Source organism: Ammodytes marinus (genome assembly GCF_949987685.1).
Source record: "Ammodytes marinus genome assembly, chromosome: 1".
Taxonomy (NCBI): Eukaryota; Metazoa; Chordata; class Actinopteri; order Uranoscopiformes; family Ammodytidae; genus Ammodytes; species Ammodytes marinus.
Window position 1 is genome coordinate 583,877 of NC_137230.1, and position 15,040 is coordinate 598,916.

The 15,040-nt window shown below is 41.1% G+C and overlaps 1 protein-coding gene across 3 annotated transcripts in view; it reads left to right on the forward strand.

Moving 5' to 3' along the window:
* Positions 1–595: 595 nt before the first annotated feature.
* Positions 596–15,040, forward strand: part of ano9b (anoctamin 9b) — a 142,358-nt gene continuing 127,913 nt past the window's right edge. For all 3 annotated transcript variants that reach the window (XM_080026323.1, XM_080026324.1, XM_080026325.1), the window contains exons 1-4: positions 596–795; positions 7,430–7,495; positions 12,602–12,724; positions 12,824–12,963. In XM_080026323.1, the coding sequence (XP_079882449.1) occupies positions 775–795; positions 7,430–7,495; positions 12,602–12,724; positions 12,824–12,963 (350 nt within the window). In that variant the 5' untranslated portion in view covers positions 596–774. The remainder of the gene's footprint in view (positions 796–7,429; positions 7,496–12,601; positions 12,725–12,823; positions 12,964–15,040) is intronic.

The window sequence follows — 15,040 nt, forward strand, 5'->3', positions numbered from 1 at the left end:
TATTTGAGGTGAGGCCAACTCTGCACATCACTGTGTGATTTAAATGAACAAATCATATGTTAAAGCACTCGTTTTCATGTAAAATCTTATTCTGTAAGGTTACCAGTAACATCAACTATAACAAAAGTGCATAGAGGAGGCTTGGCTGCAATATTTTACTCTTAAAATGTAGGCCTAGTGGAGTAGAAATATAAAATAGTAGGCTGGTAAAATACAAATAGGCTACCTCAAATTTGTCATAAATGTAAGTAGGCCTACAATAAACGGGCATATGATTTAAGTGAACTCAGTGTTTTCACTGATTCTTTTTTTAATCCTTTTCTTTTTTCTCAGTTTATATTTAAAATGTTAAATAAATGTATTTGACAATGTGTTTGGATGTCTTTTTCATACAATTGAAAGTGTTTCCCACTGAAGGCCTATTCCTGTCTGCAAATAACTGAGCTGAGTTAGGCTATTTATGTTAAAAACTCACTTTAGCAGTAGAAACTCATATTTCCCATCTTTCCTGAGGAGCTTGAACGTAACTTCCGATGGCAGGGTACGTCTGCTCTACAGGTGAAACGGCACACCTTTACTAACGCCGTGCAGCACTCGCCGGTGAATATCCGGAAAGGAAGTGGGGTACAGTTATCGTTTTTTCCCCGATAATGAATGATATTTCAGATTGTGGTTGAGGACCGTTTGTGAGGACGTACATGTCGCAGAGGACCTTCACGTGTTTTCTTGGATGTATCTTTTGTGCTTCACATCAACAGTAAATCAACTTTCAACATGTTCTTCAAAACTGTCGAGGTAAACACACACACACACACACATTTTATATCTTATATTATGACCAGTGTTTCTACATGTTAATGTTGGTTGTATGACCTCTCTACTGAATTAATTGCACTAAGTAAATTAAATTAACCTCAGGTGGAGAAGTTATAGCCTACTGCTCTAATGTAGTAGGCTACTTGGATGTTTTTCTTTTTTCTTTCTCTCAAAGAAGATACACGATCAGAAGTCAGTTTGTTTGAAAAAAAGTATATTATAAACAATGAAGACTACTTATGACATCTCTAACAGTAATGGTTAATATTGTCTAGGACATAGGAGCACTGCTTAATAAATCCCATTCATACAGGGTTAGATAGCCTGCTTCTCTAATTGAAAAAGCCAACTCAAATGAAGAAGATGCTTCCTGTTAGTGTATTTCAACAACAATGAATCCTAAAGCATCAAATGTTCTGTTCTGAAGCTCAGTTAGTAGATACATTTCAAGATACATTTATACAAAATATGGCTGACAACGTTTTCGTAAGCTTAACCACAATGATTGAAAATGATCTAAGAAATGTTTATGAATCCATAATCAAAGCTGTTGCTGTGATATTTCAGCTCGTTGGTTTTTAGCTCTGAAGCAAACACTGAATGCTAGAGGACAATGAACAGATGAAGTTCTCTTTGAGTGTAATGCAGACACACACATGAGGGGTGTACTACGAAGCGAGATTAAAGCCACTACGAGTAAGTCGGCACGTTGGCGACACCTTTGAACAAAAGCGGTAGTATTTTTACGACGCCAGCTGTCGTGAAGCTGTTTTCTAGCTCGTGCAGGGCCTCAAGATTCAAATAATCAGGAAGCAATATAGTGCGTGTCCGTGTGTTGAAAGTGTGAGGGCACCGGACTCTTTTCGGCTCGGTGAGTGTGGTTAGTGACACAGCATCAACTACACCTGATTGCAATGAGTTGATCCATTGTCACCTCTCACGGAGCTGAACGAGTATGTGTCCCCACACAAAGCGAATGAACGAGAGACGGCAGTTAGTTATGGATCACGATGAGGTAATGTGTTTATGTTGTTGTAAATAATGACTATTTCAGATGAATAATGGTCATCTGACGATGCTGATGAGGCAAAGTAAACTTTGTTTTAGGCTACCGCTCATTCATTTAGGAGTAAACACTGCAGTCTAGGTTCGCTCCGTGAAATTGTGTATACGTTGCTTGGCAACGCCCTCCCGCCCGCCTATCACTCTCCCTTTTACCTTTTCTTCATTGCATTTTCTTTTTTTTTCTTTGATGGTTCAGCCCCGTTATCAGTCATTATGACGACAAATAGCCTAACTGTCTCAAACAAGGCTCCCGCTCCCCTTCTAGGATGACCAGATCGCATTTCCATTACTTTTCACACGTCCCGCAAATTGAGACGTTGTCCCGCATTGTTATTGAAAGTGAGCCCCCCTTTTTAAATGCGTGTTTTATAATCTGGCATTTATCCGATAGCTGTGAGGAGACAGCAGTCTCCGTTTGTCTCTGTGTGTGTTTGTCTGTGTGTGTGTGTATCGGGCTGCTGGGCTCAGTGGCTCTGTGAAGGTGCTGCAGTGCTTCAGCGTTCACTTTCCTGTTACTTCAACATAAAAGCCAACTCACGTTTGTCAAGTGAAATGCTAATGTGAAGCCAGTGAAATGCTTTTAATGTGAAGCCGCAGCCTTAATGCTCTTTGTTTAACAGTAGCTAACTTAACTGCTGCGCGCTGATCTAAAGATAGTGTTTTTTTAATATAGAAAGCCATGTCTCTGGCATTACCGGTGGTGACACGAGTTTATTTTGCTAAAAAAACGGCACTTTGTCCCGCATTGTCCCGCACAAACGTAGTCTTTGTCCCACATCTGGTGAATTGGGATCTGGTCTCCCTATCCCCTTCCCTCACCTGGAGTGATAGGCTCCTCAAATCGCGTTCCTGCGCCATACTGAAATCTGCGACCAATACGGATATGTGACCATAGAGCATGCACGAGCGAACCGAACATCGGACTGGGTGTACGACCAGATCAAATGCAGTAATAAAAACTATATAAAAACGTCTTTCTTTGCACTGATGGTCTCGTTTGCTGTTAAAGGTAATTTATGATTATGAGAGGAAACATGAGGCTGTTTAAAAGATATTTGAATGTTACTCGTAGCCGCTTTAACGGCTGAGCTAGGTCTGTTGAGTTTAAAGCCAGAGTTTTCTGTACTACGAAAGGCTCTCTTTTTACCTGTCTAGATCACCGTGGTAACAGAGGCTGCACGGCTAACCTGCTCCGACCAGTTTTTGTTCCAGAGTTTGAGCTTATATTCGGCTCTTAGATCGCTGCCCTTTATAAGGAAACTAGGCTACACCTTTGGAAATCTCGCGGACCTTACAATATTGTCTGAGCGATACATTCTATCTGAGGAAACTCGTTATAATATCAGTAAACTTATTGATCCATACGTTAATGAACGAAACGAAGCCGTGAATTTACAGCAGAGTGAACAGCATTGCGCTGCAGTTTTTATTTAATTTTTTACATGCGTTCATTTACTGCAGAAAATATAAAATAGCCTACTGTATGCAAAGTTGTTCTTGCTCTAACTGAATATGGTTGTAATGTTACCTGGCCATTTACACACACACTGGGTATTAAAGAAGCATACATTCACAGGTTGCAACATTAGTAGGCTACACTGTGTTTTTTTTATTTAAATTTTTTATAAGTAGCGTCAGGTTTGGGATTTGACAAATGACAGCTGTCACATAAGACATCGCTGCAGACTCACAGGTTCACTGAAGCTGCTGGACAGTAGAGTCATCCAAAATATTTACAGACATCACATGCTTTATATTTAGGCTAATTAGTTTATTGTGTATTTATCACCCATAATTCAAAATTATTTTAATTTTGATTTGATGTGACCCAAAGTGATTCCCACATACTCCGTTCATTATGGGACAGTGTCAGACATAAGCCCCTTTTACACAGCCAGTGAAAGCCAGGAAAAATGCCAGCATTTCGGCCGTTGGCCCTGCTGTATAAATGCTACCATTGCGGAACGGGGAAAGAAAGGCGCAACAGATTGTTTCTGAGAATTTTACCACCTCGGGGGGGGGGGGGGGGGGTTGTAAAATTGCCGACATAATCTGTTCCGCCTCTCTGTATGAATGCGACTGCTTGTTGATGCAGAACAGTGTTACGTTCCATAGCCTACGTTCTAAACATGCGACCATGTAAGCAGTTGAAGGACGATAAATAAATAGTTTAGCAATATCACATAAAGAGTAATGTAAATGTTTAACTTGAATCACGGCAGCCTGATGTCCCGTAAAAATCACCAAAGTAAAGGAACGGCGGTTAATCTGTCTGATTATAAAGTCCGCTGCTCAATCCAAACCCCCACGCTTCATTTTCCAGAGTTTATGAGTGTATTTCTGCCCGGGGGAATTTATTCAATTAAGTGGCAAAGCTAGGCTAAGCTAAGCTAGGCAGTGTCCGGATCGCCGCCGCTATTATTATCCAGCAGCCTGAGTTTATCTCCACACATTATTTCAGTCTACAGTAACGTGACTTCACACACTGTGTGTGTGTGTGTGTGTGTGTGTGTGTGTGTGTGTGTGTGTGTGTGTGTGTGTGTGTGTGTGTGTGTGTGTGTGTGTGTGTGTGTGTGTGTGTGTGTGTGTGTGTGTGTGTGTGTGTGTGTGTGTGTGTGTGTGTGTGTGTGTGTGTGTGTGTGTGTGTGTGTGTGTGTGTGTGTGTGTGTGTGTGTGTGTGTGTGTGTGAGTGAGAGGGGGAGATCAACCGGCACATCACGGGGACAGTAAAAGACTGCAAGCACCGGCGCTTCTGCTCTCAATACACCGGGCAGTGTTGTTTACATGCAGCTGACCGGTGTGGCGCTAAATATACACGTTACACCTGACGCTGATTTAAGGCACCCCTCTTTCATTCCGGAATGTGTAACGCTGTATAAATTGGCACACTGATGCGCCAGAATGCCGGCTTTGCTTGGTTCTGTGTAAATAACTCAGAACCAAGCAGAGCCGGCATATTGGCACACTGTCGTTTCGTCAATATGCCGCAATCTCTGTGTAAAAGGGGCTATAGCCTACAGGAGCCTAAATTACATGATTGACTAGCCTACCGTGTAAAAATATAGGCTAGCAAAGTCAGCCTTTATAGTGTACATTAAATGGTGTAGTGTTTAAATCTTCTGACTCAAGTTTGACTTTTAATTCCTCTTAATGTCACCTTTTGCACAGCGTGAACGATCGGTAAAATAAATGAATAGCCTATTTTATGACAGCATTCAACTCTCTCCTTATTTGCAGTAACAGTTTTGCTTTCAGCTCTGTCTGCTGTTCTGTGATTATTCAGACTGATAAACTCTTCCTCTTGAGTGAAGTAAGCGCACTCTTCTTTTTTTACTCAGCTGCTCACAATCAGTCCGTTTGTGTAAAGTTAGCGGCACAAGATCAGTCCATTTCGTGCGAAAGCAGAGTCAAATGATGGGCCAAATGCCCCCTTTCATGGGGACGCACACAGATCCTGAAGCTAAAACCCTCGTTCAACATAGGAGGTTGATAACTTCCTTCTTAGTACTGGTCAGCTCTGAGCGAGGGTATGTGTTATGTTGAACCAGATCTAGAAAAGAGAGACAGGCTCTGTTGAGTTTGCTTCGTAGTACACACCTCAGGGCTGTAGTTTCGTGTGTGTGTGCCTGTTTGTGTGTGTGTGTGTGTGTGTGTGTGTGTGTGTGTGTGTGTGTGTGTGTGTGTGTGTGGGGGGGGGGTCAGAGGTCAAACCTGTTTTTATATATCAATGGGAGGGGTCTGTGTCACACCCATGATGAAGTAACACTGCTGAGTTTGTTGACCTGGTAAACTAAAGTATTCTCTCAGACTATCTGCAGTGAGAGGTGTAAACTGTGTTCAAGAGAGCAAAGCTGTGACGCATGTCTAGACCTGCAGGCTGCTGGAAGACACAGTCTTAAAGGTGCACTGTGCATTTTCAGTTTTTGTTAGCATTTGCAGAGCCTGCAGTTAGTTTAAAAAACATATTGACTCTGCATGTAATTCTTAGTATTGAATAATTTTATCAGGATTATAAACGATTACATGCAGAGCGCGTGACTGAGAGACCTGTGTTATGAAGCGTGCACACTATATAAGTGATCACTGTATGAATATGGAGCGATTTAACACGTATATTAACATAAATATATCGCTCACTTCACCTTTTAATTTTAACATAATAATTTTAAGTCATCTGGAACCAAATATAAGACTAGATTATGTTTGACTGTTAACTGTGGACCCTGCTGCCGTAAACTACAACAGTGAAACTCCAATTTTCCTTGTCACGAAAGTTTGTTTATTAAGTTATGAGAATAAACATCAGAAAATGTTCACCTCTGTGACTTGCCCAGAGTCACATCAAATTCCTTGCTGTGTTTAAAAAATATTAAATGTTCATAGGGGGGCTAATAATTCTGTCCTCAACTGTAGGTAAAAGATAACTGACATTTTCCTAATTGTGAGAAGTAATAGCTAGTTATGGCTAGTCATATAGAGAGGACTGAGATTAATGGCTCACAGAGTACAAAAATGTAAATTTCAGGGGTCAAGTTCAACATTTGATGTATTTCTTTCTTAGAGTAGGATGGTCAGATGGCTTGCAAAAGTATTCATACACCTTGAACTTTCCCACATTACAACCACACATGTAAATTTATTTTATTGGGATTTCATGTGATAGACCAACACAAAGTGGCGCATTACTGTGAAGTGGAATGAAAATGAAACATGGGTTTTCAATTTTTCAATAAAAAACTAAAACATGCCCTGAATGCAAAATGCAATGTGTGGCGGAAACCACTACACATCACCCTGAACACACCATCCCTACCGTGCTGTGGGGCTGCTTTTCTTCAGCAGGGACAGGGAAGCTGCTCAAAGTTGATGAGACGATGGATGGAGCCAAATACAGGGCAGTCTGCAAAATACTTGAAACTGGGGCGGAGGTACATCTTCCAGCAGGACAACTACCCTACACATACGTACAGCCAGATCTACTATGTAATGGTTTAGAATAGATCAAAGCATGCATGTGTTAGAATGGCCCAGTCAAAGTCCAGACCTAAATACAATTGAGAATATCTGGAAAGACTTAAAAAATGCTTTCCATCCATTCTGACGCTAAATTTGAAGCTCAAGCTATTAGATGTGCAAAGCTGGTATAGATATACCCCAAAATACTTGCAGCTGTAATTGTAGCGAAAGGTGGTTCTTCAAAGAATTGACTCAGGGGGGCTGAATACTTTTGCATGCCAAACTTTTCAGTTTTTTATTTATAAATCATGTTTCATTTTCATTCCGCTTCACAATTATTTGCCACTTTGTGTTGGTCTATCACATAAAATAAATGTATGTATGTGGTGGTAACGTGACAAAATGTGTAAGTTTAAGGGGTATACTTAAGCAAGGCACTGTATGTGACACTCATGACTATGTGGTACCGACTGTAAATGTAATATAGATCACCTAGTCAGTGTTATAAAAACAACATGTCTATATTGTACAGTGTGTTATTTTAATGCTAACCGTGTGTGTGTGTGTGTGTGTGTGTGTGTGTGTGCTAAAGGAAACCACTGAGCTGCGGGACAGACAAAAGCATGCTTACAACACTGAGCCTTTACTTCCTTCAACGGTAAGAATTCATTTCTCACCTCTTCTTTTCAGTTGAAACTTTTCATACAGAAACAAGATAAGTGTAGGTGGATGCTATCAGTATCATGCAGGGTTTATCAATGGATTCATTCACTTTGTATTGGAACTATAAACCTGTGCTCCACCAGACATGAAGCAGATACAGAGTTTTAACTTTCTTTCTGACCGTTGAAGGCCAAACAGTTGAACCTGTTCACAACACCTGTGTCATGTATTTTGTTTATAGAAGAAAACACATATGTGTCACTAAACTGGAGCCCAGTATCTCCTGTCATTTAGTGGATCTGTCTGCTGTGACATGATCTGGGTTTTAGCATCCACGTTAACAGCAGCAGAACAGGACTTCCGGTTTGAGAGTTAGATGGAGTGGACGCACTAAGTGTGAGCTCCGGTAAACTACCTTTTTATAACATTCCGCAATCATACTATCACACCAAAACGGCTTCAGTTTTTTTAGTTTCTGTCAAACACTCCTTTAGAGAAGCACAGCCGTCTCTGTAAATGGCTTCTAAAGGTAAAAAGCCGACTCCGAGCGAAAAAGAGGATGCTAATGCTAACGTTAGCTTGGGGGCCATAAAGACCATGATAACCACGCTACTTGAGGAGCTCCGGGAGGCACTGACCGGCGAGTTTAAAAAATAATTAGCTCAGCTCGACGCAAAGTTGGACCAGATTACACTGACAGTGGAGGACCATTTTCAACGCCTCTCGTCCCTGGAGCTTTCTGCTGAAGACCTGAGTCAGCATGTCAGCGACCTCAAGACCATTTGTTCCACTCTGCGTGGTGACAACACGAAGCTAACAGCTAAAGTAGACGATTTAGAGGGCCGGAGCCGACGACAAAACATTTGAATTCTCGGTTTGCCTGAATCCACTGAAACCGAAAAGCTTGGCCCCAAAAGCCTCTCTTACTGCCCTCCTTTTCTCTTCTCCCAGAACGCCTGCCTCCTTTAGAGGAGACCACTTTACCTTGTCCAACCGTTGGATTAATTTGGTTCCAAATTAGGAAGGCCTGTGACCTACCGAACACGACCATACATGCCCCAATCTGGCATAATCATGCCTTCCCCTTATCGTTCACAGATTCAGCATTGAGATTGGAGTCGGAAAGGAATAGTAACAGTTGAGGACCTTTATATAAATGGTCACTTTGCTTCATTTGATAAGCTTGTATCAAAGTTTTCACTGTCGAAAGCTCAATTCTTCAGGTATCTATAGGTGAGGAATTATGTCAAACAGAATATACCATCCTTTGAATCCCTGCCCGCACATGATTCATTGTCCAAAACTTTGCTAGGCTCACCAGAAGCTAAAAACCTGATTTCATCTTTTGTGGGAATATTTTTAGACCGGCAGGACAAATCCACTTTAAAAATAAAGCAAGCCTGGGAAAAAGACTTAAACATTGGAATAGCTGACGATGTCTGAGAGGGAGCGCTAAAAAGCATAAAATCCTGCTCTATAAACTCAAGGCTTCAGTTAATTCAATTTAAGGTCACACTTAGATTACACTATTCTAAGGTTAAACTGCATAACTTTTTCCCAAATCTTTCGCCTTTATGTAACAGGTGTAAGATTGCCGAGGGTACGCTTGCTCACCACTTTTGGGAATGTCCAAATCTTTACATCTACTGACATGTGAAATCCAAAGTGTTTTGTTTGTGACGTTGGTGGTCCGGTTACAAATACACTCTGGTTCAGTTTGTTTTTGTTGGGAACATGATTTGAGTTCAATCTGGCCCTAGTGCAGGAAGCATTTCACATTCTTTCAACCAGCTTCTGATGCAAGCTGGACAGTGCATTATGGGTAGAATTGTAAACCTTTCATTCCTTTAGTTTTTATAAAATGCAGTAGCTAAATAGGAGTAATCATAGTCAGCCACTGATGATAGCCTCATTTTCACACTGTATCGCTTTCCATTTGTGAGGAGAACAAATTATCCATAGTTGTTTTTCAGTTATGGACCGGTTAATGTTGACAGTACGTTTTTACAAACAAACCAAGAGGAGGAAACATGAAGTCATATCAAATAACAGATGATTGAACAGTTTTGACAGGTGGTCAATCTACAATAAATGTTTATTAAGTCAGGGTTTTTCCTGCATTCAAAAAATGTTGGCGCCCGCCAAAGGAATTTTAGCGCCCGCCAAAGGAAAATCCTCAGCGCCAAAGTGTTTTTTTTTTTTTATATATATAGATAAATAAATAAAAATCTACTTAAAACGGCTCCAAATGTGTTTCCATTTCCGCGCCATTCCAGTCATATTACTTGCAATCTCAGTTGTAAAAAAAGAAATCAGGTCGGGGATAATCGTTATTAAACTATCATTGTTCCGCTCGCCGGGGCATGCAGTCTTATAAATGCAGCAAACCCTTTCAGCCGTGAGCTCCGCTCGGTCCCTCCCTCACCTGATAGTTTCGCTAACGGCTAGTCCAGAGAGTAGCTACGAGGGAGATGTTGCGCATTGCCGGGTGTTTTGAAAAACTTCTAGATGACGAGAATAAAGGTAAAACTAATTGTGTTGTCTGAAAACACTTCAGACTCACAACAAACTAAAATAATGTGCAAGATTTGTCACGCGCGGACACGCGAGTAACATGACATACGCGACCGAGAGACAGAGAGAGAGAGAAAGAAAAGTGATATACGACCTGATCTGCACCTTTTAAACATCCCGACCAATTTGTTTATTCACTTTAAGTCGAGTCATAGTGGTCTATGACCAAGCAATCAATGAATAAAAACACAGGAAGTTTAAAGCTCCTTAACTCCTGCCACCACAACTGTCAACACTACAATGCAACTGCCTTATCCAGCCAGCTCCATGACATAAATAAATCATGCCCTTACATTTAATGCTAGCAAAAGACGTGCCCTATCAACACCATTTACAACTGGTTATTTTTATTTTGACACATTTGTATTAAATTATTAAAAATATGTTTCACTTATTTAGCCTATTTCTATTCTCCCTGTTTTCAGTTCAATTAGGCCTTTGTTTAAAGTCCAAAGTCATGGTGTTTTTAGAAAAAACCCTTGTTAAAAGTAAAATAAATGCATAATGTTCTTAAATCAATGATTAACTGTCTTTAATAATCGTGATAACACAATGTGATTACTCAAAATAATCATGATTATGATTTTTTCATAAATGAGCAGCCCTACCTTCTTCCATGGTTTAGATCAGTGGTTCTCAACCTTTTTTGAGCAAACGCCCCCCTAACCTTACCGAGATACTCTAGCGCCCCCCTCCCCCCCCCCCCCCCCCCAAAAAAAAAAAAAAAAAAAAAACACAAACACACACACACACACACACACAATTAAGAATATGTTTTGGCTACATCCTCTATCAACAATGAAACATATTTTCTGTGCTGTTTTGGTTTCTTATAAGAATTATTAAAAAAAAATCCCAATATGAGCCTGTTCTATGATAGGCAGACTTAACCCACTGTCAGGTGGCTGGTTGCATAAAAAGAAAAAACACTATCAGCATTGGTTGTAATCAGGGGTGTAAAGTAGCGAATTACATTTAGCGTTCCTGTAATTGAGTAGTTTTTTCACGTACTTGTAATTTTTTAAGTGATTTTTAAAACCTATACTTTTACTTTGAGTATGTTTATTGTGAAGTATTGTACTTCGCTACATTTTATATTACCTGCGTTACTGAGTAAAAAAATAGATAGGGAAAGGAGAGAAAAGAAAAGAAATATCGCGGGGGGCTTTTATTTTTACGGCACAATACCGGAAACTAACACAGTGAATGATCGACAGGAGGAGTTAACACATTGCGACTACATGATAACAACAAACATTGCTTCCCTTTATCATTAAAACAAAATAATCCTAGTTAAACTATCATTGTACCGCACGTGAAGACGTGAAGGCTTTTAAATGCAGCAAACCTATCATCCAGCCGTGCGATCGGCCCCTCCCTCACCTGATAGTTTAGCTTTCAGTTTAACAGTGCAGAGTAGGATGGAGACGGTGCGTGTTGCCAGGGCTGCTGTACAGGGCTTCAGTGAGCCTCTCGCGGTGCACAGCGTTTAGTATCGTCCCTCTCCAACATATGAGGGTTGTGTCTTTAACATGGTTCTGCTTGTGTGTTAGTTAACTCCATGCTTTGGCTGATTACTCTGTGTTTTCTCCACCTCAGAGACAATAGTTAGTTTAAGTTTGAATCTCGCTGCGCTAGCATTAGCATTAGCAATATCAGTAAACGTCAGTATACTAGTCTGTGATTGGCTGATTCCTCTGCCGCTAAGGCTTTGATTGGCTGGTTGTTCTGACTCAAAGACCTCTGATTGGCTGTCTGCAGAGCCTTCTCTTTTCTAAGGCTGTGACAGTCAGCAGACCGCAGAACATTGGAGAGAATAGTTAAAAAGAGGTCGAGGGGTTAGAAACATGAAAAGTTAAAATAGGCTGTTTATTTCAGGTAACCTATTTTTGCAGTCAAAAGATTTATAAGATTTTTTAAGAAAGTTTAAAATATATTTATAAAAAAAAAAAAAAAGCTCTTGTGTCCCAGCCTGGTCCCAGCGCCCCCCTAGGTTGCACGAACGCCCCCCAGGGGGCGGTGCCGCCCCCGTTGAGAAACCCTGGTTTAGATCAATTAGAAACAATTAAAGTATTAAACAGTTAGGCCTAGTCATTATTAGTATTTTGACTTCATATCTACAGGTTGTTTATTGTGATTTCATAAGCGTCAGTGAGCTCCATGGTAACGCAGTGATTGACAGGCTGACTGAAATGCTCTTGAGCTGGACAGAAACTCCCCTCTCCCAACCCAACACCCCTCTTAAAATACACAAACCGTTTGCCTTTACTGTCGCGACCCCAAAAAAAGTCGGTCGCGTACTGACCCCCCAAAGGCCCATTCTGAGCCAGGAAAAACCCTGTAAGTGTTTGTTTATGTTCTATGAAATCACAAAGCGTTCCAATAGAAATGACTGATCAATAATATCAATATTATTCAACTGCAAATCAACTACGTTATAAATAATAACAAACTGAATTCACTGGGCAAGCACATGCAATCCGTAAATATGTCCATAATTGACTAGAGTTGTTTTTCTTTGAAAAAGCCCTCCCAGAAGACATTTGACTATGTCCTGGTAGGCCATCAGGTGGAGGATGAAGAGGACCAGAAGGCTCAGAGACAGAGAGCGTTCATCCAGCAGCTAGAGAAGAAACGCATCAGCGTCACTGTGAGCCGTCTTCTCTCACTTTCCTGCCTGAGATATGTGAGATGTGAAAACAGAGAAAAGTTCATTTCCTTAAACATGTGTGTTGCTTCTGTGTGCTAGAGGATCATCCATGATGAAAAAGTGTTTTTCGGCCTCCGTGCTCCTTGTGAGATGTTTGAAGACTACCAGTACCTGCTCAAAGTGTCCGACTCCTGCAACTGGTGTGGAGAGGAGGGGGGTGCTGTCACCCAGGCTACCAGGTAATATACACATACCATACCAACAAAAATAAATACAGCTCCAATTCCCAAAAAGTTGGGACACTATTTAAAATGTAAATAAACAGAATGTGACAATTTGCCAATCCTTTTTTTTTTGTTTCATATATTTATTGGATGTTTAATTTTTAAGGACAACAAGAACAAACACAAGGAACAACTGTCTCTGAGTTCAAATGCAATCTAAATACATCATCATAAAAAATTAAATAAAAATAGGCTATCATACAAAAATGTGTAGAAATATACACTCAACAAAAATATAAACGCAACACTTTTGTTTTTGCTCCCATTTTTCATGAGATGGACTTAAAGATCTAAAATTCAAGATGCTGATCTGACATCATGATTAGTGCACAGGTGTGCCTTAGACTGTCCACAATAAAAGGCCACTCTGAAATGTGCATTTTTTTGCTTTATTGGGGGTCTGGGGACTCAGAACCAGTCAGTATCTGGTGTGACCACCATTTGCCTCATGCAGTGCAACACATCTTCTTCACATAGAGTTTATCAGATTGTCAATTGTGGCCTGTGGAATGTTGGTCCACTCTTCAATGGCTGTGCGAAGTTGCTGGATATTAGTGGGAAGTGGTGCACGCTGTCGTATACGCCGGTCAAGCACATCCCAAACATGCTCAATGGGTGACATGTCCGGTGAGTATGCTGGCCATGCAAGAACTGGGACATTTTCAGCTTCCAAGAATTGTGTACAGATCCTTGCAATATGGGGCCGTGCACTATCTTGCTGAAACGTGAGGTGATGTTCATGGATGTATGGCACAGCAATGGGCCTCAGGATCTCATCACGGTATCTCTGTGCATTCAAAATGCCATCAATAAAATGCACCTGTGTTCTTCGTCCATAACAGATGCCTGCCCATACCATAACCCCACCACCACCATGGGCCACTCGATCCACAACATTGACATCAGCAAAGCGCTCACCCACACGACGCCACACTCGCTGTCTGCCATCTGCCCTGAACAATGTAAACCGAGATTCATCCGTGAAGAGAACACCTCTCCAACGTGCCAGACGCCATCGAATGTGAGCATTTGCCCACTCAAGTCTGTTACGGCGACGAGCTGGAGTCAGGTCAAGACCCCGATGAGGACGACGAGCATGCAGTTGAGCTTCCCTGAGACGGTTTCTGACAGTTTGTGCAGAAATTGTTTGGTTATGCAAACCAATTGTTTCAGCAGCTGTCTCAGTGGCTGGTCTCAGACGATCTTGAAGGTGAACCTGCTGGATGTGGAGGTCCTGGGCTGGTGTGGTTACACGTGGTCTGCGGTTGTGAGGCCGGTTGGATGTACTGCCATATTCTCTGAAACGCCTTTGGAGACGGCTTATGGTGGAGAAATGAACATTCAATGCACGAGCAACAGATCTGGTTGACATTCCTGCTGTCAGCATGCCAATTGCACGCTCCCTCAATGCTTGTGGCATCTGTGGCATTTTGCTGTGAGACAAAACTGCACATTTCAGGGTGGCCTTTTATTGTGGACAGTCTAAGGCACACCTGTGCACTGATCATGATGTCAGATCAGCATCTTGATGTGGCACACCTGTGAGGTGGGATGGATTATCTCAGCAAAGCAGAAGTGCTCACTATCACACATTTAGACAGATTTGTGAACAATGTTTGAGAGAAATGGTAATATTATGTATCTGGAATGAATTTTAGATCTTTAAGTCCATCTCATGAAAAATGGGAGCAAAAAAGTGTTGCGTTTATATTTTTGTTGAGTGTACATGGAAAATTCCCCCCAAAAAACAAAAAAAACAAGCATCAACTAAATAAAGTTAGGAACACAAACAAACAGTTAAAAGAAAGTATAAAAATAAATAAAAAGAGGGGGGGGGGGGGGTTCAGTCTTGGGCCAGGGTTGATAAAGAATTGAAATAAATTACAAAAGAATCCCATTTTTTTGCAAATTTATTAGCACAGCCTTTCACTGTTAAAGCTACTACGAGTAAGTCGGCACGTTGGCGACACCTTTGAACAAAAGCGGTAGTATTTTTACGACGCCAGCTGTCGTGAAGCTGTTTTCTAGCTCG